This window comes from Oxyura jamaicensis, chromosome Z (genome assembly GCF_011077185.1).
Source record: "Oxyura jamaicensis isolate SHBP4307 breed ruddy duck chromosome Z, BPBGC_Ojam_1.0, whole genome shotgun sequence".
NCBI lineage: Eukaryota > Metazoa > Chordata > Aves > Anseriformes > Anatidae > Oxyura > Oxyura jamaicensis.
Genome location: NC_048926.1, coordinates 29926134 through 29949240, shown reverse-complemented (window position 1 = coordinate 29949240; position 23107 = coordinate 29926134). Strand labels below are relative to the sequence as shown.

Below are 23107 nucleotides of genomic sequence, written 5' to 3'. Positions count from 1 at the left end.
ACCGGGACCGGGACCGCGACCGGCGCCCTCCGGCACCGCCGCGTGAGGCCGGCGGCGACGGCGCCGCCGCCCCGCCGGGGAAGGCTCGGGACGGGTCGCGGCGGCGGCCGCAGGCGCTGTCGGAGCGGCGGGCGTTGGCGCTGGTGCTGCTGTACCTGCTGGCGCTGCGGGGCCTGGCGCACGTCGCGCACCGGCACCTGCTGAGCCGCCCGCAGCGCGCCGGGCACCCGCACTTCAGCGCGCACCGCGCCAGGTACCGGCCGGGACACCCCCCCCCGGGCCGGGACATCCGCGGGGACCGGGCCAGGGATTCTTGTTTGTGTTTGGGTCAATGCTGTGGACATGTGGTTGGGTGTAATCAACATCTATATAGCAAATGCGGTGGCTCTCAGTGCGTAATGTCTCTCTTACAGGGGATATCTCGACAACATAACAGCGATTGGGCCCAGAACGGTTGGAAGTCCAGAGAATGAAGTTCTTGCAGTTAACTACCTCCTAGAACAAATTAGGGCAATAGAAACTGAAAGCACAAATGCTCACAAGATATCTGTAGATGTACAGAGGCCGACAGGCTCCTTCAGCATTGACTTTTTAGGAGGCTTTACTAGTTACTATGCAAACATAACCAATGTGGTAGTGAAGCTGGAACCCCGAAATGGAGCTGAGCACGCAGTCTTATCCAATTGTCACTTTGATTCCGTACCAAATACCCCAGGTAGGTCCACATGCTCCTTCTCCATTCCTCTGCGTTACATGAGTCACTGAGCTTGGCTCACTGTTGTCTCATACCAAGTGCTGTCATAGCCACGTGCGAGGACACTCTGCGTCAATTACTCTGTGCTTGATTTCAGTAAAATTCAGTGTTTAGAGTGGCTGGTTGGTCCAGTTGAAAGTCAGCGTGTTTCAGGTTTTAACTCTCGTTTTCTGGTAGACAGCAAATTGCAGATATTATGTTTGGATTTCTAGGAAGTTAGGTTGAATCCACTTTTTTTTATAGTTCATTTCCTAGACATGTGCTGCTGCTACCTGTTGTTCAGGTCTTTCCATACTTCTGTACTGATTTAAACCTGGCTTTCCTTTAACAGGATGCTTCGTGCCGGGGACTGTTCCCACCCCCACAAACCAATCTATTTTATTCTCCTTTTTCCTGTGTCAGCTGGTATCACACTTATATCAAATTTGTATTTTTGTACCCTTATGCTATACACTTTCTGCATTCAAAGCTTCTGACTAAAAAATCACTGCAGTGATCAAAAGCTAAGTTGATATGTATGTCTCTCACTGCTACTTTCACTGTTGGGTGTTTTCTCATTCTTGTCCTACTGCATTTTTATAAATCTAATCATGTTAAAGAATTATTGCAACACGGGTGTAAACAGCTTGGTAAATACATGATTTAACATTGCCATGAAGGTATGGAACTGGAAACCACACAAAAACATTTGTTGTAACTCATAGCCACACGCGTATGTCAATTATTGCAGCTGAAAAATATGTATAGGTTTTAGTCACTGACAGTGCTGTTTTTACTTAAGATTTTTCATTTTCAGCCTGCACTGTATTTTTATTTTGGAAGGCAAGCTTTCTAGTCTTTCACGTACAAAAGCAGTCACTATTAATGAGAAAACATGAGAATTAATGAGTGGAATGTTAGAGAAACAAAACATTTGCTATACTTTGTGCCTTTTTTCTGTTAAGAAGTAGTGTACAGGACTTCTTCTCCTCCGGTCACGTTCAGGCAAGATGTGTTTCCAATTAAGTATAATAACTGTGACTGTTATACATTCACTGTGATTTAGGAACTGCATTGATGGTAATTACTGCACTTATGGTCTAAATATGACTGCTTAGACTTAAATAATACTTCACAAGTATAATCTAATGGTGAATGAAAACTGTTTTCATATTGATGCCTTGTATAAGTGGCTTGTCTGATTCTTTGGGTTGTTGCACAGGGTTATGTATCCATCAATTACTTTCATTCAGGCAGTGATATATTTCACCAGTCTTGCACAGAAATGCCAGAATATTAGTGATTTGTGTAGTATAGGGTTGTACAGAATATGTGGAGGAGATAGAAATCAACCTGTGTGCTTGCCCTCAACCAAAAGCAGCCCTTTACCACAGCAGTGAGGAAATGCTCTTTCATTTTCCTTCAGTAAAACTTTTATATAGTATAAGCAAAAACCTTTTGTTTTCTCTTCTCCTCTATTTCTGTAAGTTCTTTGCTTACAGCTTTTTTTTTTAATAACTGAAAATGTTTAGTTTAACCAGAATCAGTGTGACTCACTGATGTACATAAACTACTTCAATAATTAGTATAAGTGACAGATCAGATAGAAATAGATAATCTGATGTTGATGTTTATAGATGTGCTTTCCTGGCATAATTAATGGCCAATGAGCCCAATTGTGTGCTGATGGAATAGATACAAGTCTGTATAAAATTTTTTGTTTCCTTTGGGTGTTAGTATTCACACCCTTACGTTAGTTTGGGCGTTAGTATTCACAAACTTATCCCTCAGTTGTATTAAAGTGTTACCAAGTATTTTGGTGTTCAGACTTTTAAAGTTATCTTTGTTGTCACCGATGTTCCTGTGTGCTTGTTTCTTGGAAAGCAAGGCAAGTACTTTCCACTTTTGCTAATAGTACAGCACAGTGCAGTATTGGGGATGCAGTTTAAACAAACAAACAAGCAAAAAAAAAGAAAAGAGTAAAGCAACGCTCAGTAAGCTATCTGAGCTTCAGTGTTAGAAAGCTTCAGTCTCTTTTTAGCTAAAGAAGCAGGTGAGGAAAAAAGCTTGTGAAGGAAACATGTAAACTATAAGCTCCTAACATTTCTCTTGTTCTGGTAGGCCATCTAAATGCAAATTAGTACTATTTGATTCTTCTCTAATAAACTTGGAGGTGGAAACACCCTTGCAAGTTCTGGCATAGATGTAGCTTATGGCATGGTTTTCTTATATTACTGATATTTGCCCTAAAATCTGTTTGAAGTATGACGGGGTGGCTGCTTCAATCTGATGTGTGTGTGTGTATTTTGAAACCAGTAAGTCCTTTACTTTTCCTAGCTTCGCAGTAAGGTAGACAAGTGATTACTTTTCAGCAAGGTTTAACACTTCCTTGTTGAGTTCTCATCGCAGTACCAGTTAGATAAAAAGAACTTGGTGAGGCTAAGAGTAGGCTATGGATAAACTTTGGGAGTTTAATGAGGAGTTTAAATCCGATATTTTTTTGGAGCTTTTTGGAAAGCCTTTGTCAGAATGAAGTCTTCTGAGAACTAGATTAATGAACAGTGTATTGGAAACATTTTCTTTGTATATGTGTTTGTTTATTCTAAAGAACATATATACAGTAAACTAAGGCTGAAATTTTGGCTGTGTTTATATCAGGGATACTCACTTGTTTTTTTGGAAGCGGCAAGCATGTCTTTTTCCAGGTTATGAGCTCCAGAAAAGTTACTTTTTTATATATAGCTTAAACAGTTTAAGCAGCTAATGAGCCTTCACTAATACCATGCTGAGACATACTGTGGCAAATAATGCTGAACAAACAGTAGTCATCATCTCAGTGTAAACTGGTGTTATCTATACAGCCCAGGCCAACAGGAATGATGTTAAAGTTCTCTCTTTGCTCCCAGGTTTGATTGATTGGAGTGGGGTAGGGAGATGCTATGGTTTGCATCAGAGTGAGGGAGATGGTGCAAGGCAGACCTAGGGTAAAAGATGGATACTTAATGAAGATGAAAAACTGGAGGGTGGTGTGTTGGAGCAGGTGTGAGGAATTGGGTGCAAGTCTAGAGTAGTGTAGGATGAGGAATGTGAACAAACCACCGAGGTCAAAGCAAAAAAGGTCTTTCTGCAAAGAAACCAGAGAGGTGGTAGACAGCACCCGATCGTTAAACTACTGCATTGTAATGTATACTTTGACTTTAAGAATGTTTTAAAGCTGTGAATTCCGGTGTATGCTTTAATTTGCGATCTTGTCCTTATGTTACTTGGAGGATTTGTTCAGTTACTGAACTGCATTGTAGCAGCATAGAATTCCTTAGCATGAGTAGTGTGGGAATGTTCAGTTTTTGTAATTGGAGTATGCTGTAAGTGAAAGTTATGTCCTTGTTTATTCATATTGATCTTAAGCAAAGTGATCATTATCTGTTTTTCTGTTCAGCACTTAGCCTAGTTCTTGTGAAGAGTAGTACTGAATTTGATACTCTGTACATCACTTGTTCAACTTTTGAACATTAGTTTTCTTTCCGCTGTTGCTTCTAACTAGCATAAATAGCAGGTACAAGCTGTAGCAGAAAATATACTAGAGTTTGACATAATCATGCCATGGTTAGATTAAATGATTGAGAGGACACAAAGCGTTTTTTTTCTCCTCAGGTGTTAGTTGCAATTTTGTGCGTTTGTTGTAAACCATGCTGTTCTGCTGGTTGTTTTTAGGTGCCAGTGATGATGCTGTTAGCTGCTCGGTGATGCTTGAAATACTTTACACTCTCTCAAAATCATCAGAACCCTTGCAGCATGCTGTCATATTCCTGTTTAATGGAGCGGAAGAAAATATTTTGCAGGTAAGAATATGCCAGAACTATAAAATCTGTATCAAAACTGTGAATTAAGACTCTGTCAAAAGAAAGTGTAACTGCAGGGACAGCATTTATTTAATCTGGTGATATATTAGTTAAATGCCAGTGTTAACATTCTGTGAAGAACATATTTGCTGTAAAAGGGAAAATAGATTAAGACTGTTTTCTATGTTAATTTAATTAGAATACTTTGATGTTCTGTTTTGTTTGTGTTGTGAGTGATCTGGCTGCCTTGTCTAACCTTGATTTATAATCATACATGATGGAAAATAACACTTAAGTTGGTATGGAAGAGATTTGACCTGTATTTTCTTTGTTTCTCATCAAGGCTAGTCACGGCTTCATTACACAACATGAGTGGGCCAAGTCAATTAGAGCTTTTATTAACCTGGAGGCAGCAGGTGTAGGAGGAAAAGAACTTGTTTTTCAAACAGGTAGGAGCATGTATTGTGTCCAGTTTCTACACTGGGATAATTTGATCATGAGCAATTTAGACTTGAAAGAGTATTGAAAATGGCTCACAAACAAAAGATAGGAGAACTGCTATGCCTCTTTATCAACCCTCTGTAGCAAGTAAGTTGCTCTGCATCTTTAGATTTATGTAGGGTAAAGCACTGCAGCAGAAGTTCTCTTACAGATGGGAAACCTGTGTAGAACAGAACTAAGGAAGTTGTATTTCTCTCCTACATCGAGGTAGTAAGGAAAAAACAGATTTCTGTATCTCTTATCTCTTACATACTCATACTTTCATATGTTTTTTAAAATTTTCACTCAGCTCTTTCAAAATCTTTGCAGAGAGATGTTGGCATTAGAACTGCATTTTATGCTTGGAGAGCAGCAAAACTTATCACATACACTGTTGTTAAACTTTTGCTCCATCCTAGTTGGACTGCAGACTTCCTTCTACTACTCTAGCTGCTTAATTTTTCACTTGCATTGAATGCTTTGGTGGAGAGACTGTGCAGTAAAGAATTTTTATCTGTGATAAAGAATGTTGTGTTAAATGGATTTATCATCCAATTTTGATGATAAATTGGAAATTCTGCTAAAGGCTGTGGTTTCTGCTTGGTCTTTGGTAGATGGTGTACCTACCTTGCCCCTGAATGCTCACGGCATTAATGTTTTTCCCCCCAAAGTGTGACTAATTATCTCAAGTATGTGAGTGCTTCAATTGACACAAGTGAACTTAGTATACCTTGTGGGGCAACAGTATTACAACTCTAGTGAGTTCCTATGTTTTTTTTTTATTTTTTATTTTTATTTTTTGTTACAATAAAGTTATCTTAATTGAAGTTCAAAAAATAATTGTTCTGAGCTTTCTGCTCATCTTTTGTTAGGACCTGAAAATCCTTGGTTGGTACAGGCATATGTATTTGCAGCCCAGCATCCCTTTGCCTCTGTGGTGGCACAGGAAATCTTTCAGAGTGGTATTATCCCAGCAGATACAGACTTCCGGATCTACAGGGACTTTGGTAATGTTCCAGGTATGTTATCAGAAGGCATGTCCATTTATCTAAGTATATAACAAGTAGACTGTTCTGTTGTTCACTGTGTGAAGGTCCTCAAATTTGGTTTGGGTTGTAGTCTGGGAGCAAATTTACCTGTCTTTTTCCTAAGGCAATAGCCTTCAGCTTTCCTGTGTCATGTAGTTTTTAAGAATGTTTTTGGAGACTGCTATTTTCCAGAAAGAAACTACGTGGTAGAAAATTAGTCTAAAAATCAGGGTAATGCTCTAGGAAATAGCAGGTACACTTAAATACTTCGTTTGTAAACACTTTAGTAATGGTGCTAATAACTCGCTTTCAAAAATTAAATAACTAATGAAAAAAAATCCAATGAATAAACCAAAAGCAAACTGTTTAAGAGAGTGACTTAGTAAGTAATGCATTTTCATTATTTGGGGGGAAGAAGAGAGTGGAAGGCCAGGGGGTAATAAAGCACAAGACAGTGAAGGAAAGTTTTTTGGTTTTGCAGTGTGGTTTATAGATTCTTATCCATTCTGCAGAAAATTGCCAGTGGAAAAAATATGGAACACAAAATGATATCTGAATAAATGTAGTTCAAAAAGAATGTAAATGTCTGTTCCTCATTATCTAGCATGAGTTGCCACTGGAATTACTTTCAAGAAAAGTGATCTTTCTGAACTGGTTCTCAGAGGAAAACTTATTCTAAGCTGTTCTGAAGTACATTTCTAGTGTGAAAATAAAACAGCTGATTTTCTACAATTTGTTCTGTTACTTTTTTGGAATTGTACCTGGTTCATAAATGGTAAATGAATTCTCACTAACCTCAGCTTTTTCTAAACTCATAAACATAATTGAGCTAGAAAAGTAATTTGTTCCATTTCATCCACTGGTAGAATTGAGGTGTGATTTGTTAAACCTCTGCAAAATAGTGAGGATTCAGATTGCTGACAGGAGCTTTTTGCATATGCAACTGAGTGTGCGCGCTTCAGATGTGCTGAATATATATTTTTTTATATATATGTATCTTTACAAATTATTTGGGCATCTGTAGAGCTTTCAGACTGGACATCTGAAAAGCTGTTTACAAATCCACAGCAAGCAGAATACACCTGGCATTTTGAGAAAGCGTTCCACAGTACTGCTTTTTATGTTTTTTCACAGTGGATCTCTATTGATATTTTAATAGTAAATATTTGGAAAACAAATGTTGTTTCTTCTGAAGCTGACATTACTAAGAATTTCCACGTGTTTCTCCAGTAAAGAGACATAAAGTTGTGTACAGATGTCATGTAATCAATAGATTTGTAAGAACACATTTTAATTTGCCCTTTTTTAAAAGCAGATAGAATTCTGGTTAGTCTTCCTTCCATAAAGCAGCCTGTTTTGTTCACTTCTGAGGAAAGTACATGTGTTAAAAAGTAGACCATTGTTTTGTATGAAATTTATCTGAGGCTTTCACGTTTGCTTTGTGTTTTTAGGTTTACATAATTTCTCATGCTTTTCCTCTTTCTGTAGGAATAGACCTGGCTTTTATTGAAAATGGCTATATTTATCATACAAAATATGACACATCAGACAGAATTTTAACAGATTCCATTCAGAGAGCAGGTTGGTATTTCTAAGATTTCAATAACTTACTGACTTGTTACTTTCAAGAATTCAGTAATAGCTACTAAGTCTTAAAGTAGGACTACATAGTTGTGTCTTCATTTTGGTGTAAGGCTACTATCGATAAATTTACAATGTTAAGAACTGCCTGACCATCTTGGTAAGAAAACAATGTTAACTGAACACATGCCTTTAAAATACATAGGGAATATGTTTGAGGAACTCTGAAAAGTAAACTTTTATCACCATCCAATGATGTTCATTTGAAAGGAATTGTGGAATCTAATTGAGGTTATAATCTGGCCATTTGAGTAATTTACGTTCATTGATACCTGCTTGTTCAGCATTTGGCATTCCTTTTCTCTTGGTAATTCCCCTTACTGATTAATGTTCATCATGAGAGGCTTATGGTTAAGTAGATAGCAGAGATCAACTTGCCAGTAGAGTTTTTTCTTTTAGAATAAGTCTCAATTAACTTAACATGGCAGTATGCTGACTGGCCTGTTGGCAAATAACATTCATTTTCTACTAACAGATCGGACATGTAACAGGTTATTTCACAGATTTCAGTAAAGAAAATTACAGTAAGACTTTTAGTTTCTCTGAAAAACTAACACAATCCTAAGCAGCTCCAGGTTTTTGACCACTGTCTTCTTTAAGCTAATAGAAGTCCACTTAGGGGTCCAGCATCAGTAAGAGCTCTAAATGTTTATTTGCACCAACACAGCTGTAAGACAAAAAATAACACTTTCCTCAAAATTCCTGTTGGAAAGCTGATTTCACTGCTCATAGTGGTTAGGTAGACCATTTCTTGGTAAACATTTCACAGCTTAAAAAAAAAGGCAAAACAAACAAAAAACCCTAACGTGGTTTTGGCTGTATTATGAGAGACAGAAAGCTGGTTCTTACCTGTACAAAATAAAACTTCCTTGTTTACTTAGATTACTGTCATCAAGGGAAAGGAAGGCAGGTAATTCATAGTGAAACATGGAGTCAGCTACTGGGGGCACGGACAAGAGGAAGAAGGTAAACAGAAAACTAAACTCCTCTCTTGGTGAGGCCTGAGGTCTACTGCTTATGGGCTGAAAGAGACATTGTCTGAGCAGCCAGAGATCAAGATAGAATAGCCAAAGCCCTTTTATAATTAAATTTGTCCAGGGACATCAAGGGCAAGAAGAAAGGCTTCTATTGGTGCATCACTAATAAAAGGAAGACTAGGGAAATGGTGGGCCCTCTCTGGAAGGAAAAGGGAGACCTGGTTACCCAGGATAAGGAGAAGGCTGAAGTACTCAATGACTCTTCTGCTTCAGTCTTCACTGGCAAGAGTGAAGACACATAGCCTTGGGCCCCAGAAGGTGAAGGCAGGGACTGTAAGAATGATGAACCACCTGCTGTAGGAGATCAGGTTCAAGACCTTCTAAGGAAACTGAAGGTGCACATGTCCATGGGACCTGATGAGGTGCATCCATGTGTCCTGAGGGAACTGTCTGATGTAGTTCCTAAGCTGCTATCCATTATACTTGTGTACAAATATCTGAGGGGTGGGAGACAGAAGGGTGTAGCTAACCTCTTCTCAGTGGTTTGTGGGGATAGGACAAGGGGCAACGGCTGCAAAATAGAACACAGGAAGTTCCACACCGACATGCGAAAGAACTTCTTCACGGTGAGAGTGATGGAGCACTGGAACAGGCTGCCTAGAGAGGTTGTGGAGTCTCCTTCTCTGGAGATATTCAAGGCCCGTCTGGATGCCTACCTGGGCAGCCTGCTCTGAGGAACCTGCTTTGGCAGGGGGGTTGGACCCGATGATCTTTCGAGGTCCCTTCCAACCCCTACAGTTCTGTGATTCTGTGATACTTGAGAAGTCATGGCATTCCAGTGAAGTTTGCACTGACTGGTAGAGGGGAAACATAATCCCATTTTTTAAAAATGTAAAAAAGGAACACATGGGGAACTACAGGCCAGTCAGTCTCACCTCTGTACCTAACAAGATTGTGGAGATGATCATTCTGGAAAATATGCTATGGCACATGGCAAACAGGGACATGACTGTTGACAGCCAACATGGCTTCACTTAGGGCAGTAATTCTCCAATAGGGTTATAGCATTGGTGGATAGGGGAAAAGCAACTGACATCATCTACCTGAACTTGTGCAAAGCACTGGACATTGTCCTGCATAATATCTGTGTTTCTAAATTGGCCAAACTTGGTTTTTATTGTTGGACCAATTGTTGGGTAATGAGTTGGCTGGATGATCATGCTCAAAGAGTTGTGGTCAATGGCTCATTGTCCAAGTGGAAATCAGTAATGAGTGGTGTTCCTCAGGGTTCGGTATCGGGATTGGCACTATTTAATATCTTTGGTGACATGGACAGTGGGATTGAGTGTACCCTGTTGTGGTTTAACCTGGCTGGCAGCTAAACACCACACAGCTGTTTGCTCACCCTCCCCCCTCCCTCTCTGGGATGGGGGAGAGAAACGGGAAAGTGAAGCCTGTGGGTTGAGATAAAGACAGTTTATTAAAATAGAAAATAATAATAATAATAATAATATGTACAAACAAGTGATGCACAATGCAATTGCTCACCACCCACTGACCGATGCCCAGCCCAACCCTGAGCAGCTGGCCCCCCACCCCGGCTAGCCACCCCTATATATTGTTTAGCATGACGTCAGATGGTATGGAATACCCCTTTGGCCAGTTTGGGTCAGCTGTCCTGGGTTTGTCCCCTCCCAGCTTTTGCTGCACCCCCAGCCTGCCCGCTGGCAGGACAGAGCGAGGAGCTGAAAAGTCCTTGGCATAGTGTAAGCATTGCTCTCCAGCAATTCAAACATCAGCATGTTATCAGCACTCTTCTCATCCTAATCCAAAACATAGCACCCTACCAGCTACTAGGAGGAAAAATAACTGTCCTAACTGAAACCAGGACAACACTCAGCAAGTTTGTCAATGACACCAAGCTGTGTGGTGCGGTTGACACACAGGAGGGATGAGATGCCATCTGGAGGGACCTGGACAGGCTTGAGAGGTGGGCCTGTGCAAACCTCATGAGCTTCAACAAGGCCAAATGCAAGGGCCCCCATCTGGGCTCGGATAACTCTAAGCACAAATACAGGTTGGGCAGAGAATGGATTGAGAGCAGCCCTGAGGAGAAGGGCATGGGGTGTTGGTTGACAAGAAGCTCAGCATGAGCTGGCCATGTGCACTGGCAGCCCAGAAAGCCAACCATATCCTGGGATGCATCAAAAGTGTGGCAGCAGGTCAAGGGAGGCGATGGTCCTCCTCTGTTCTGCTCTTCTGGCACCCCACCTGGTGTCCTGCATTCAGCTCCAGGGCCCCCAGCACAAGAAGGACATGGATGTATTATAACGAGTCCGGACGAGGGCCATGAGGGTGATCAAACGCTGGAGCACCTCTCCTGTGAAGACAGGCTGAGGGAGTTGGGGCTGTTCAGCCTGGAGAAGAGAAGGTTCCAGGGAGACCTTACAGTGGCCTTCCAGTACCCAAAGGGGGCCTACAGGAAAGCTGGGGAGGGACTCTTTGGCAGGGAGCGTAGTGATAGCACAAGGAGTAATGGTTTTAAACCAAAAGAGGGCAGATTTAGGTTAGATATTAAGAAGAAATTGTTTACTGTGGGGTGGTGAGGCACTGGCACAGGTTACCCAGAGAAGATGTGGATGCCCCATCCCTCGAAGTGTTCAGGGCCAGGTTGGATGGGGCTTTAAGCAACCTGGTCTGCTGGGAGGTGTCCCTGCCAAAGGCAAGGGGGTTGGAATGAGGTGACTACTAAGGTCCCTTCCATTCCAAACCATTTTATGATTTTCTGATTGTGAAGATGTGCTTTCTCCCTTCATTGATGCAGTATTTAAATATATGAAGCTTTCCAAGTATACTTACTTTAGGGACAGTTGTATAGATTACCTCATGAAAATACTGTGCAGTGCTTATGATCAAATAGATACTCAGAATAATCAGTTGCATGCTCATTTCTCATGTTAAGGATATTTCAATACAATTTTGTTTTTAAGTGCCTAGAAGAATGCTGTGTGCTAATTCATCAACCCTGGTATAGTTATGTTGTGTATCTTCTTTTTTAATAGGTGACAATATTCTAGCTGTCCTAAAATACCTAGCAACTTCAGATAAGCTGGCTAAATCTTTTGAGTATAGACATGGAAATGTTGTGTTTTTTGATGTACTTGGCTTATTTGTCCTGGCTTATCCTGCTCGTGTTGGCACCATCATGAACTACATAATAGCAGCAATTGCTTTTCTTTACTTAAGCAAGAAAGTATTACAGCCCAAAACCAGAGGTAAGTCTAGTGTTTTGTTTTGATTTTGTTTTTAAGAAACCAATCACATTATTATTTAATAACTATTAGTAGATCAAGAAGTACTCAGGAGATAATGGCAAATGATCTCCGTAGGTCCCTTACCATAACCTTCTGTGATAGTTCTCTGATTTGATAAACTTAAGGAATAAATTTCAGGTGTGCAGGAATTACTTGTTTTTTAAGAGATTAAAACTCTGTTGTGAATATTTATGTTGATGGAATGACAGGCCTAGATGTCCAGCATTTATGAATTACAGCTACGTCTTTTTTATCATGTCATGAAGATCTAAACTAAATATTTTCAAGATCTGAATATGGAAAAAAAATATTACCTATCGTCTGTATAAACCCTGTGTTCTATTAGTACAGGTAGGCCTTCAGAAATGTGGTTTTTCAACTCCTGGCCATAAGCAGGAGCAAATAACAAAACAAACAGGAAAAAATATATCAATACTTAATAAAGGGTGTAAAACAACTTAAATCCTTTAGTTAGACATTTTCATTTGAAGCATAGGAGCATACCTTAAAATAAAATAAATCTAGAAAACATTTCTAGAGTATGAAAAAGTTACAAGAAGAGCAACTCTGACATTTTTTGAAACTTTCTAGATTGTAGTCTCTTCACTGATACCTTAAACAAATTTTTATTATCAGGAACATGATAACCTAGGAAATAGACTAGTTCTCTGGGAATTAATCCTGTAGTAAGGAAGACTGCAAAAGGACTTACGGGGCAGTAGGCTAAGTGATATAAAGACCATTTTGTAAAGAAATCCACAGAGTGCACTTCTTAGACAGACTTCATTTGGTCATTACAGCAACTGTACTGAGGCTAGTTTTAATGTTGATGAGAGTATGTAAAAAATAGATATGACTGTTGAATTAAACTTTTTTTTTTTTCTTCACAGCTATTCATAACCTGAAGAAATTTTTTACTGCATTTGGTCTAATACTGTTAAGTTGGATATCCACACTAGTAACTGTGCTTATTGTGGCAGTGTTCATCTCTCTCATTGGACGGTCTCTTTCTTGGTATACCCATTTCTATGTTTCTGTGTTCCTTTATGGCACTGCAGCTGCAGCTAAACTAATCCTTGTGCATACGCTAGCTAAGAAGTTTTACTACAAGGTAAGTGTAACTTCATTGACAGTTTTGACGGGTGACGAGCATAGTGTTTAATCTCATTTAAACATATGGATTATTGCTGTGTTAAATGAGAGTTAACAGCCCCGTGATTTATGACTTTGCCCTTGCTAATGACTTGTAGCAATTCCTTCTTGGGGCTGGGGGTGACAGACAAGAGCCTTGTAGAAGACAATGTAGGGTATTGTTTCTTTCCCTCTCTGCACCCTCCCTTTCTCCTATCATTTCATTGATCAGAGATTAAAGTAACAGCTGGATAATTTAGTGTTTTGATATCTTCAAGTGTTCTTGATACTTACAGAACTCACATCTATATGATCATTGAATCGTAACAGATTCTTGCTTCTGAATGTACGTGTATAATTGAGTGTCCCACAGTTTGTTTATTTTGGAACTTTTAATGAATATTTTAATATTTTTGTTCACTATTTCATCTAATTTACCATGTAAATTTTTGTCATGAAACTTGGGATACCTGCTCTGTGTTGTATCCTACCCTGTTATTATGCATGTTTCTTTGGTAAGGCCATTAGTATTCATTGCAATTTTTTTTTTCAGATTGTTCATGTGAAAGCTTTTTTCTTACAACTGTCAGAATTTCTCATTCTGTAATGCAATAACCCGTGCTCTGTAAAGCTTTCTAAGTGAAGCTTTTGTAAAAAAAAAAAAAAAAAAAAAGTTTTCAGCCTGCCATCTATGGGTATTCTGTATGATTATTCTGATATCTGTTATTTGTTTTGACCACAATTGGACCTGAAAGAACTCTTTATATTCCACATTCTTTTCTGCCATAGATAAAGGTCCTTTAGGCCCCTACAGAGTTTAATTTAGGTTTAGTTATGTTACCTTTTCATTGCTGTCATTTGTCACAATTACTGCATATCTATCTTTTTTGTGCAGAATTCTTCTGTGTGGACTAACCAACACAACGTAACTTGCATAATAATGTCATAATTATAGTTCATAATAATCCCAAATGCCTAGATGATAGTTAAATTGTTTTGTATTTCCATGGTGCCTTGAGGTATCTGGCAGATGGTGCTCTTAAAAGGGAGAAGTCAACTGCTTGAGCCTGTTTTAGGTTTACAGGTTTTAGGCATGATGGTATTTAGTCATTCAGCTTACCATTACTTATTCTTCTCAGCCATTTGTACAAGCCTAGGGTGGTGGAATTTAGGAAACCTAAGCTGTCAGTCAAATTCAATTTCATCCAAGTACTTTAAGTTTAGAAACTTACTGATATTTTACTTGACTGGTGTTCATTCTGAGTGTATTCATCATTTCTTCATCTGGAAGTTGTTTATTTTGTGGAGGGGATATTGTGTATGAATACTAGTGACCTTTTATTGAAAAGATGAACCATTTATAAAATACATGGGACGTCACCTTATTCTAGTCTTTTGGAATAGAGGTTCTTAGTGACAGGAGAGCTTACTTTACCTAATCATTCAGTTGTTTCAGGTGCTGGATCTAGTGCTTACCTGCTGATTGTCTGAAGAACAGATCAGATGACTAGATACCATGCATCTCTCAATTTTTTGGCACGCTATAACTTGCAGTATTCCACACTTCATGCTGCCTCAGTAATTTACATTGTCCATAAGAAGTGTTGCATAAAAATTTTGGAAGCTAATCTGTTACTTGGTTATTACAGGCAATGCCTAGATGGTGATGAAGCAGCCTGTCTTCTGTTACTGCCTCAAGAATTTGTGACGTAATAGCTTTTTGTTTTGAAATATGTTTGGTAACCCAAAAGTTTCTTATCCGTACTGCCCAACTTTTTACACAGCCCAAAACTCAACTAAATGCTTTCTGATAGCTGTTCAGGGAGGCAGTCCTTCTTGCTGTTAACAGCATTCACAATTACAAGTCTTGTACTGCAAACAGTGCAACACTGCATTTAACTAAACTAAACAAACAAACAAACAAAGACATTTTTAAGGGTTAAAGTGTTGTGGTTTTTTGTTTGTTTGTTTTCCTAAATCGTGTCTGGTATTAACTCAACCATGCATGTCCTCTTCAAAAGAAATCATGTATTAAAAAAGCAGACTTCTGAAGTGACAGCTGTGGTGTGACATAGGGTGTGATATAGCTGTGGTGTGGCACCAGTGTAATATTTATCCAATAATAACAGTACTTGCTTAAGAAGTAGTATATTAACAACTGCTCTTCAAAAGCAGTTTAGAATTTCAGGAGGTGTGTGTAATTCTTTTCACACATAAGTAGTACTTAACTTGTTGATACGCTTCACAAATACCAGTGCTTTTTATAAAAAGACCTTATTGCATATGTACCTGAAACATTAGCCTGACATCTTCTTGGTATTGTAATTTGTACTCCACTCCTACTCTGTCCATCCCATTCCATGTAATCTCTTTTTCAAGCTAAGTCAGAGCAGATGGTTAAGAAAAGAAAAACACCTACAAATGAAAAGTGTCATGAGTAACTCTAATTGGCAGGGAGAATCGTGAGATGGTAAATGTTAAAAGTGCTTTGTCCATGTAAAACAATTACATACAAGAAGTCGGAATTTTTGTGTGTGTGCTTAAGAAATGTGATACACAAAATATTTCTGCTTGGCAATAACTGATTCCCTTTTTTGTTACAGAATATGAATGACCTGAACCTGGGAGATGTGTTTTTTGATGCCTCATTGCTGATTTGGACTATAGCATTGGCTATGATTACTCAGATGGGCCTTTGTTCAGCATTCATTTGTACATTGTGGGTGGCATTTCCATTACTCACTAAACTGATGATCCATAAGGAATTCAGACAAAAAGGTATGAGTTTGTGGGGGGAGGTAATTGCAGCATTTGGAGCAGAAAACCTGTTAATTTTTTTTTTTTTTTGTAACATAAGAGTAGTTTTGAAGTGGTTTTGGAAGAGTTATATTGGCATCAGCTATGTAAAATGGGGTCCTTTGTCCCTATCCATCTCTGGGGTGAGGACCAGTATTGTACATTGGGCCTTGCAGCAGTGTTTGGACATATTATTAATGCTATGTGTTTTATGTCTTGTAGGTGCCACAATTAAGTTTGTTGTGATGTACATGCTGGGAATGTTTGTTCCCTATCTATATATGATGTATCTTAGTTGGACTATATTTGAAATGTTTACTCCTATCATGGGACGAAGTGGTTCCGAAATTCCACCAGATGTAGTGTTGGCAGGATTTATTGTGGCCATCACTATGATTCTGTCATCCTATTTTGTAAGTAAAATTTTAAAACATTGTTTAAAACTTCTAAGCTTTCTCTAGAATTGGAAAAAAAAAAAAAAAGTTTTTTCTATATTGCTGTTTGAAATGAATGGTGTTGTATAATATCTCAAGTGTTAATACAAGGAAACTCTAGGAAATGTGAAGGATCCAATGTTTAATGTTAGAGAGAAGTAATGGAAGCAGGGATTACAAAAATTTATCTGCTCAATAGTGATGTAGTAATAACTGCTGTAAAATACAAAAAATTGATGATGATGTTGAAACAGGTATTAATTTTAGGTGAAGTGTGGTATGTGGCTGAACAAAAAATGTACTACATTTCAAAAAAAAAAAATTTTTTTTTGTTATGCTGTCCTTGCTGCAAAATTTTTAGGACTTTTTTTGGCAGATGTTTTTAAAAATATATTTTTTGAAAGTTTTGTAATGTAGTCACTTTTTTTATCCCTTTTGGTTTTAAATGTTGAGATTGCGAAGTTTTCCTGTGTCATGTAGCATTTGTAATACGCCTTCAATTCCGTAAGTGAATTTTAGAGTTACACATGTCTTTTGTTTCTCAGTCTTGTAGTTTTATAACTGGACTGTCTCTTTGTTCTCTAGATTAACTTCATTTACCTTGTCAAAAGTACAAAAATGACGCTAATAAGTTCAACTGCTGTGTTTGTAGTCACTCTGATTCTCGTTTGCAGTGGAATCTTCTTTCCTTACAGTTCTGATATGGCTAACCCAAAGCCTAAGCGAGTCTTTCTCCAGGTAAGAAGAGTCTTGCATATTGTATTGACTGTGCTGCATGCGAGAGGGTTCTTTGGTTGTTTTGTTTTTCTTTGTTTAGTTTCTTGTTAGTATTTACTGTTTTTTAAAAAAAGGGTTTAAGTTTTTTAAGGGTTTAAGTAGTCAATTCTCCATTGCTTGCTTGATTTAAATTCTAACATTTTTTCCTGGATTTGAACAAATTGCTGTTCCCCATGTTTAATTCGTGTGTTTAGTCTTCTCAGAAGAATAGGTATTTTTAGGTGTATTTAAGTATGAGTTGAATAAGCAGTGATCATTACGGAAGTGAATGCAAAGGGAGATGTTTAAATATTTACAGGCACAGACATCTTTTCAATTTATATGTTTTTATGGTGTTCTGTTTAATCTGTGTAATTTTATTCATAAATGCTTAGATTTGTGTTGAGTGCATACTGAAAATGCATTAGACTTCAACGGTTGATATGGCAGATATTTCATAATTACTTCTGACTTGCAAACTGTGCAGACTCTTAACATCTTTTTGTCTATCTTTTTGTACTTCTACTTCCAGCATACGACCAGAAGATTTCATGATCTAGATGGAAACCTGGTTAAAAGTGACTCTGGCATATGGATTAATGGATTTGATTATAATGGGATATCTCACATAACTCCCCATGTACCTGAAATCAATGACACCATTAGAACTCCGTGCGAGGAATGGGCTCCTTTTTGTGGCCTGCCTTGGATTCTGCCAGTGCATTTCATGTTCCGGTGGGTGTGAGCTGCTTAATTCAAGCATTTGCTACAAAGCCCATTGGTTATGCAGTTTATGCAATCTTACTTTTGTAAGGGACAAAAAATATAGGTTAATCTTGGCCTAAAAGTAAATTATCCTTCCCCTTCAGCAGATGCTTGAACTTCTGTGTAGGTATAGTGTCATCTGCCACAGTCTGTGAGAGGGTCTGCTGGAGGACTTTTAGATGTTGATGTGTGGGAAAACAGATGTTGTCTCCAATGGAGAAAAAAATGAGGGGGAGCTTCTAAAGGGCACTTCATAGTAGGAATATATGTATGTGTTTCTTCCCTTCTTCCTTCCACCTCACCCCAGCTGGTAACAGAAGAAATCTAGAGTAGCCAGTTTCCCCAGATGAAAACTAACTACCATGCCTAATTCTCATACTTCAGGAGTTTTGTGAACAAAAATGTAGAATTTTATATTTTTTACTTATTTACTTTTTACTTATTTTATTGTTTTGTAAAGTAAGGTAGATCAAGGTAACAGAGAAAAACACTATTGACTGTTCTTCTGTTACTGTGCCCTTTAAATATTCGACTGGCTGCAAATTGTTAATTTTTAACTTCTTTCTGCTACCATAAATAGCTTTTGAGTATTTTATTTATTAACAATACAGTCAGCTAAGCTGTACAAAAACTTGTTCTTCTCATATTTTAGTACCTCTGACTGTTGCATTGAGATAAAGTTATAACCTTATTTATTTATTTAAACAGGAAAAACTGGTATCTTCCTGCTCCAGAAATTTTTCCAAGAAGCCCCGTTCACTTCAAAGTTCTGGCCAAAGAGCTAATGCCCTGGAACGCAGTGAGGTTAAGCTTTGAAGTATCTGGTGAGTGACTGAAGCTTCTATTTTGTGATTTATTTTTATGCCCATAATAGATCAGGTTTTAACTCCAGTACTGCAGGTTACAGTGCCATTCCTAAGATGGTGAGCTTTGTGTGATTGGCATGAATTAATTCAGTTTAATAATACACTAGAAGCTGTGGGTGTTATGTTGCAGTTGTTATTTGGGGGACTAATATCTTGTCTATTTTAAGAAGGGACTTGCTAAAAATGATCAAAGCTTTCTTAAAGTTAATTTTATGCCTCCATCCGTTCGTTACATCATCATCTAATTTGTCTCACTATTTAGAAATACTTGAAGCTTCTCTAGAGAAGACAGTGTAGCTCTATCTTTTGTTGGAAGATACAGGTAATGATACACAGGTTACATGTTACTATATAGGAAAATGTTATTGGAATGAAAGGAAGCAGGGCAAACATTTTTTCCCCTTTCAGCTGTTCATACATCTCAATACATTTCCCTGTCTACAGGTCCAAGTCACATGTCACTGTATATACGGCCACACAAAGGGTCAGCTCTGTCTACCTGGTCTCTTGGAGATGGAACGCCAGTTGCTAGCATAGGAGGAGACTACTTCGTATTTTACTCCCATGGGCTGCATGCTACGCCATGGAACTTCTGGATAGAGCTTACAGTAAGTATGCTGCTGTTGGAAACGTGGTGACCCCTTGGTCTTCTGATTTGTCCCTCTACTTTATGTATCAGCTCACACATATTTTGATGCTTTGTCTTCTAACTTGCCATTAAGTCAAAGGGAAAATATTTTCCTTCTTTACACAGTCTTAGGCCTTAAGCTTGGATTTCTCTCATTTTAACTCATAGTTCTTGAAGTTTTGCCTTTATTGTGGTTATTTCACAGATCTTGTTCCTGTTGTAAACAGTTTCTATGTTGGGGAAATTACAGGGAGTCCTTGGTGGGAAACTGACCTGTCTTGATGCTTAAGAAAATCATAAAAATTTGTCTTCTGTACTTTACTTTTGGTTGGAAGCAAGGCTTCCAGCATTCCTATCCCAGTGGGATTTTTGATCCCTAATTCCCACTGTTAAATTGCCAATGAAGAATTTTTTTTGTAGATCTGTGAGTTACTATCATAGTTTTAATAATGAGGTTTATTATAGGTTTAATTTTGAGGAAATATTACCAGAACCCATGGAAGTTCAGAAAGTTTGTTGTTCCTTCCTAGATCAGACAGTATAAACACATAACCAAGTAATCCTTATGAGGGTACCTGATAAAGGCAGACAGGAATCTACAGGATAACAAGCTTTGCAAGATCAGTAACAGCAAAACCTAGGCATAAAAAGGCTTTTCATTCTAAGGGTTAACAGTAGAAAGACCAGTAAAAATACCGTGTTAGTGTCCATGTCTTGATTTGTTAGCAAAACATATAGATAAAAATGTTGAGTTTAGAACATGCAAGTTTAACATATCATAGGCCCTGTGATATAAATATCTCATTGCTATTTCAATTTAAATTTAACTTCTCATGATACAGACATGGGTGAAGATAGAAAATGCTTTAACTTAAAGAACTTGTGGGATGTAGTTTGCATAGATAATAAGTCTGTGGAAAAGTACATCTGGATTGGGTTTACATTTTAAACTCCATAAGCAGTCATAAATACCATGTTGACCTTTCTCACTTGCAGGCCTCAGAAAAGCATTCTGATGGAATAGTCTCCCTTGCCATAGCAGCACACTATTTTTTTGGGGAAGATCAAAAATCACCTCAACTCTATGCCTTACTGGAGAGATTTCCAAACTGGACGTTTTCTTCTGGTTGGTCCTGCACTTACGACCTTTTTGTATTTTAATGTTAACAGTAATGCAACACTGATAGGGTGATCTCTCCAACATAGGATGCTGTCATAGCAAACATCCTAACAAGATAGCACAGACTTTAACAATAATTTAAAATATGTTGGCTAAAAATGGTGTTTCTTTGGCAGTTTGGCTGTTGAAAGGCTACAACTGTCTCGGGGAAAAGGTGATACCCTGTCAATATAAATACAATTGAGCTGGTTCTTCCACTGAAATGGCAGTTTGACTAGTATGTTTCTGAACATGAAAACTGCATTTTATGAAGTAACGTTAGCTTAATACAATGGCAACTGTAATGAAATGGCCTCATTAAATTATTTTGATGCAACATAAAATATAACTGTACTTCACACACACCCTCCGTCCACTCGGGAGGTTCAGACTGGACATTTGGAAATACTTTGTTCCTGTGAGCATGGTCGAACCCTGGAACAGGCTTCCTAGAAAGATGGGCAATGCTTCATCCCTGATAATGTTCAAGAGACATTTGGGTAATGCCCTTAATAATATGCTTTAACTTCTGATCAGCATTGTCAGGCAGTTAGACTCGATGGTCTTTACAGGTCCCTTCCGACTGAAATGCCCTTCTGTATGGGTAGTATCATGTGCCAGTCCTATCCGTCCGTAAGGCCCTCAGACTTACTTACAGGTGTTTGTTTACGTGATGGGGGAAAGAGGCAGCAAAGTCCTAAACATTACTTCTGTCACTGGATGAAGTCACTGAAAGCTCTGGTGCCTGTAAAGGTTGCAAACGTGCAATGCAGAAAAGCCAATATTCTGGAATGTGGTAATTATTTATCCAGATTAACTTTTCCAATGAATACGTTTCTTTTAAAAATTTGGTTCCTACCTTTTGCCTGTCTTTTTGGTGTTGAAACTATGGTGGGTAAGTTTGACCTGTCTCCTTGTGCAGGTGTTCTTTTAGGATCTTTTAGTATCAGCATACAAGCATATGGCTTGCTCTTGTATGTAAGACTACCAAGAAGCCACTCCTTTGAGTGGATGTCTTAGAATTAATTCAGTCTAAATTTCAAGTTATCTTCTAATTTATTAAAATTAGCGAACTTTTGGTATCTCCTTTGGAGAGACTTTTTGTAATGTGACAGTATTGCACTTTGCTGATACATATAATTGTTTCTTCAAATATGGTTTGTTTTCCATACGGAATAATAGCAACGGTCATTGTTAAAAGAATGTATGATATCTCTGGGTTGCTTTTCTTGTTTTTATTTCCAAAGGATGGGTTTATAAATGTCTAAGTGATCTAGAGTATCTTCCAGTTTTATCAATCTTTGAATTCTGAAGCCACTTAACCTTTTTTTTTTTTTTTTTTTTTTTTTTTTTTTCTGTTTACACCCTACAGGTTTTTTTCAGTGCACTGTAATAATTCAAAGAGCTCTGTGCATTTGAAAAAACTTTATATATATATTTTTTCCAAACTAAATATAAAACATTGTGACATCAACACCATGCTATGAATTACACAGATTCGTGTTTTGCCTCATGAGCGTTGCCAAATAGCATGCAAAGCTGACTTTGTGCATGCATCATCATTTCAAGTAGAAACATGCTAGTACTGGGAAGCTTAAAGGGCATATGGAAGAATTTGTGACACTTTAATTTGCGTGAGCTGCGATAGATAGCAGAGCAGTTCCCCATTCAGGTATCATCCCTTCAGATTGGCCTGTAGTTGTGTAGGTAAGTGGCAAGAAACAGATTTATTGCAAGCGAGTCCATTTGCAAAGATTGACTGACTCATGGACTAGGGGCAGAGGTTTAATTACTGTATTTATACTGAACTGGACATCGGTATCTCAGGACCAGTGACATCCTACATTAACGTGAATTGATCATCACTTGCTTGTATTATCTGATTTGAAAGTACAGTCTGTATACTATGCATTCATATTTAAAAAACAAACTTGTGCTATTAATGTTTTGGAAAAAAAAAACTTCAGAACTGTTAAGTGTCTTGAATCTCAACAAATGTTGTGTGTTGTGCTGTAGCCAATGCACAGCTGGTTAACTAAAGCTGCACTGATATTTACTGTCTTCCCCTGGTTTGATTTTTATTCTGTTTTGCGTCTGATTTATAGCTTTTAAAAAAAGTGCTGTGTGAAGAAGTCATACTGAGAGCCAAAAATGTCAAAATGCCTGTTAGCAATTTCTGGAACTTCCGTGAAGCAATAACTGTTGCTAACTCAGGATTTAATGTTTTATTAAATAATTTAAGTATGAGGGATGTCTAATTTGTTGTAAGTCTCTGGATTTATAAATAAAAGTGAACCTTAATCAGTAAAACTTGATGGTAAGCATGATTGTTAAAGATATATTTGAGTTGTCTGTATTTCTTGTGCTAATGTTGTATTTTTGCTTTGAGTGGAAGTACTCTTAAGTGATGCTGGAAACATCTAGAGCTAGAGCTATGTGGAATACGTGCATGGCCAAGGAATGTAAAAAATTATCTGAGCTGAGGACTCTGGCCCTAGTTGCTTGGACAGAAAAGTTTTCCTTGAAACAAGATACATTTTGGAGGAAGAATTGGTAGCAG

At 38.2% G+C, this 23107-nt stretch overlaps 1 protein-coding gene across 1 annotated transcript; it reads left to right on the top strand.

Moving 5' to 3' along the window:
* Window positions 1-5: 5 nt before the first annotated feature.
* On the top strand, window positions 6-22886 carry ERMP1 (endoplasmic reticulum metallopeptidase 1; the record flags this gene model as incomplete). Its single annotated transcript, XM_035309886.1, has 15 exons — window positions 6-253; window positions 414-715; window positions 4445-4572; window positions 4916-5021; window positions 5925-6071; window positions 7569-7661; window positions 11761-11973; window positions 12903-13123; window positions 15747-15921; window positions 16162-16352; window positions 16959-17111; window positions 17662-17864; window positions 18603-18718; window positions 19205-19368; window positions 20385-22886. Coding segments are annotated over 15 exons (2625 nt in total), but the record flags the coding sequence as incomplete, so codon positions are not given.
* Window positions 22887-23107: the final 221 nt, after the last annotated feature.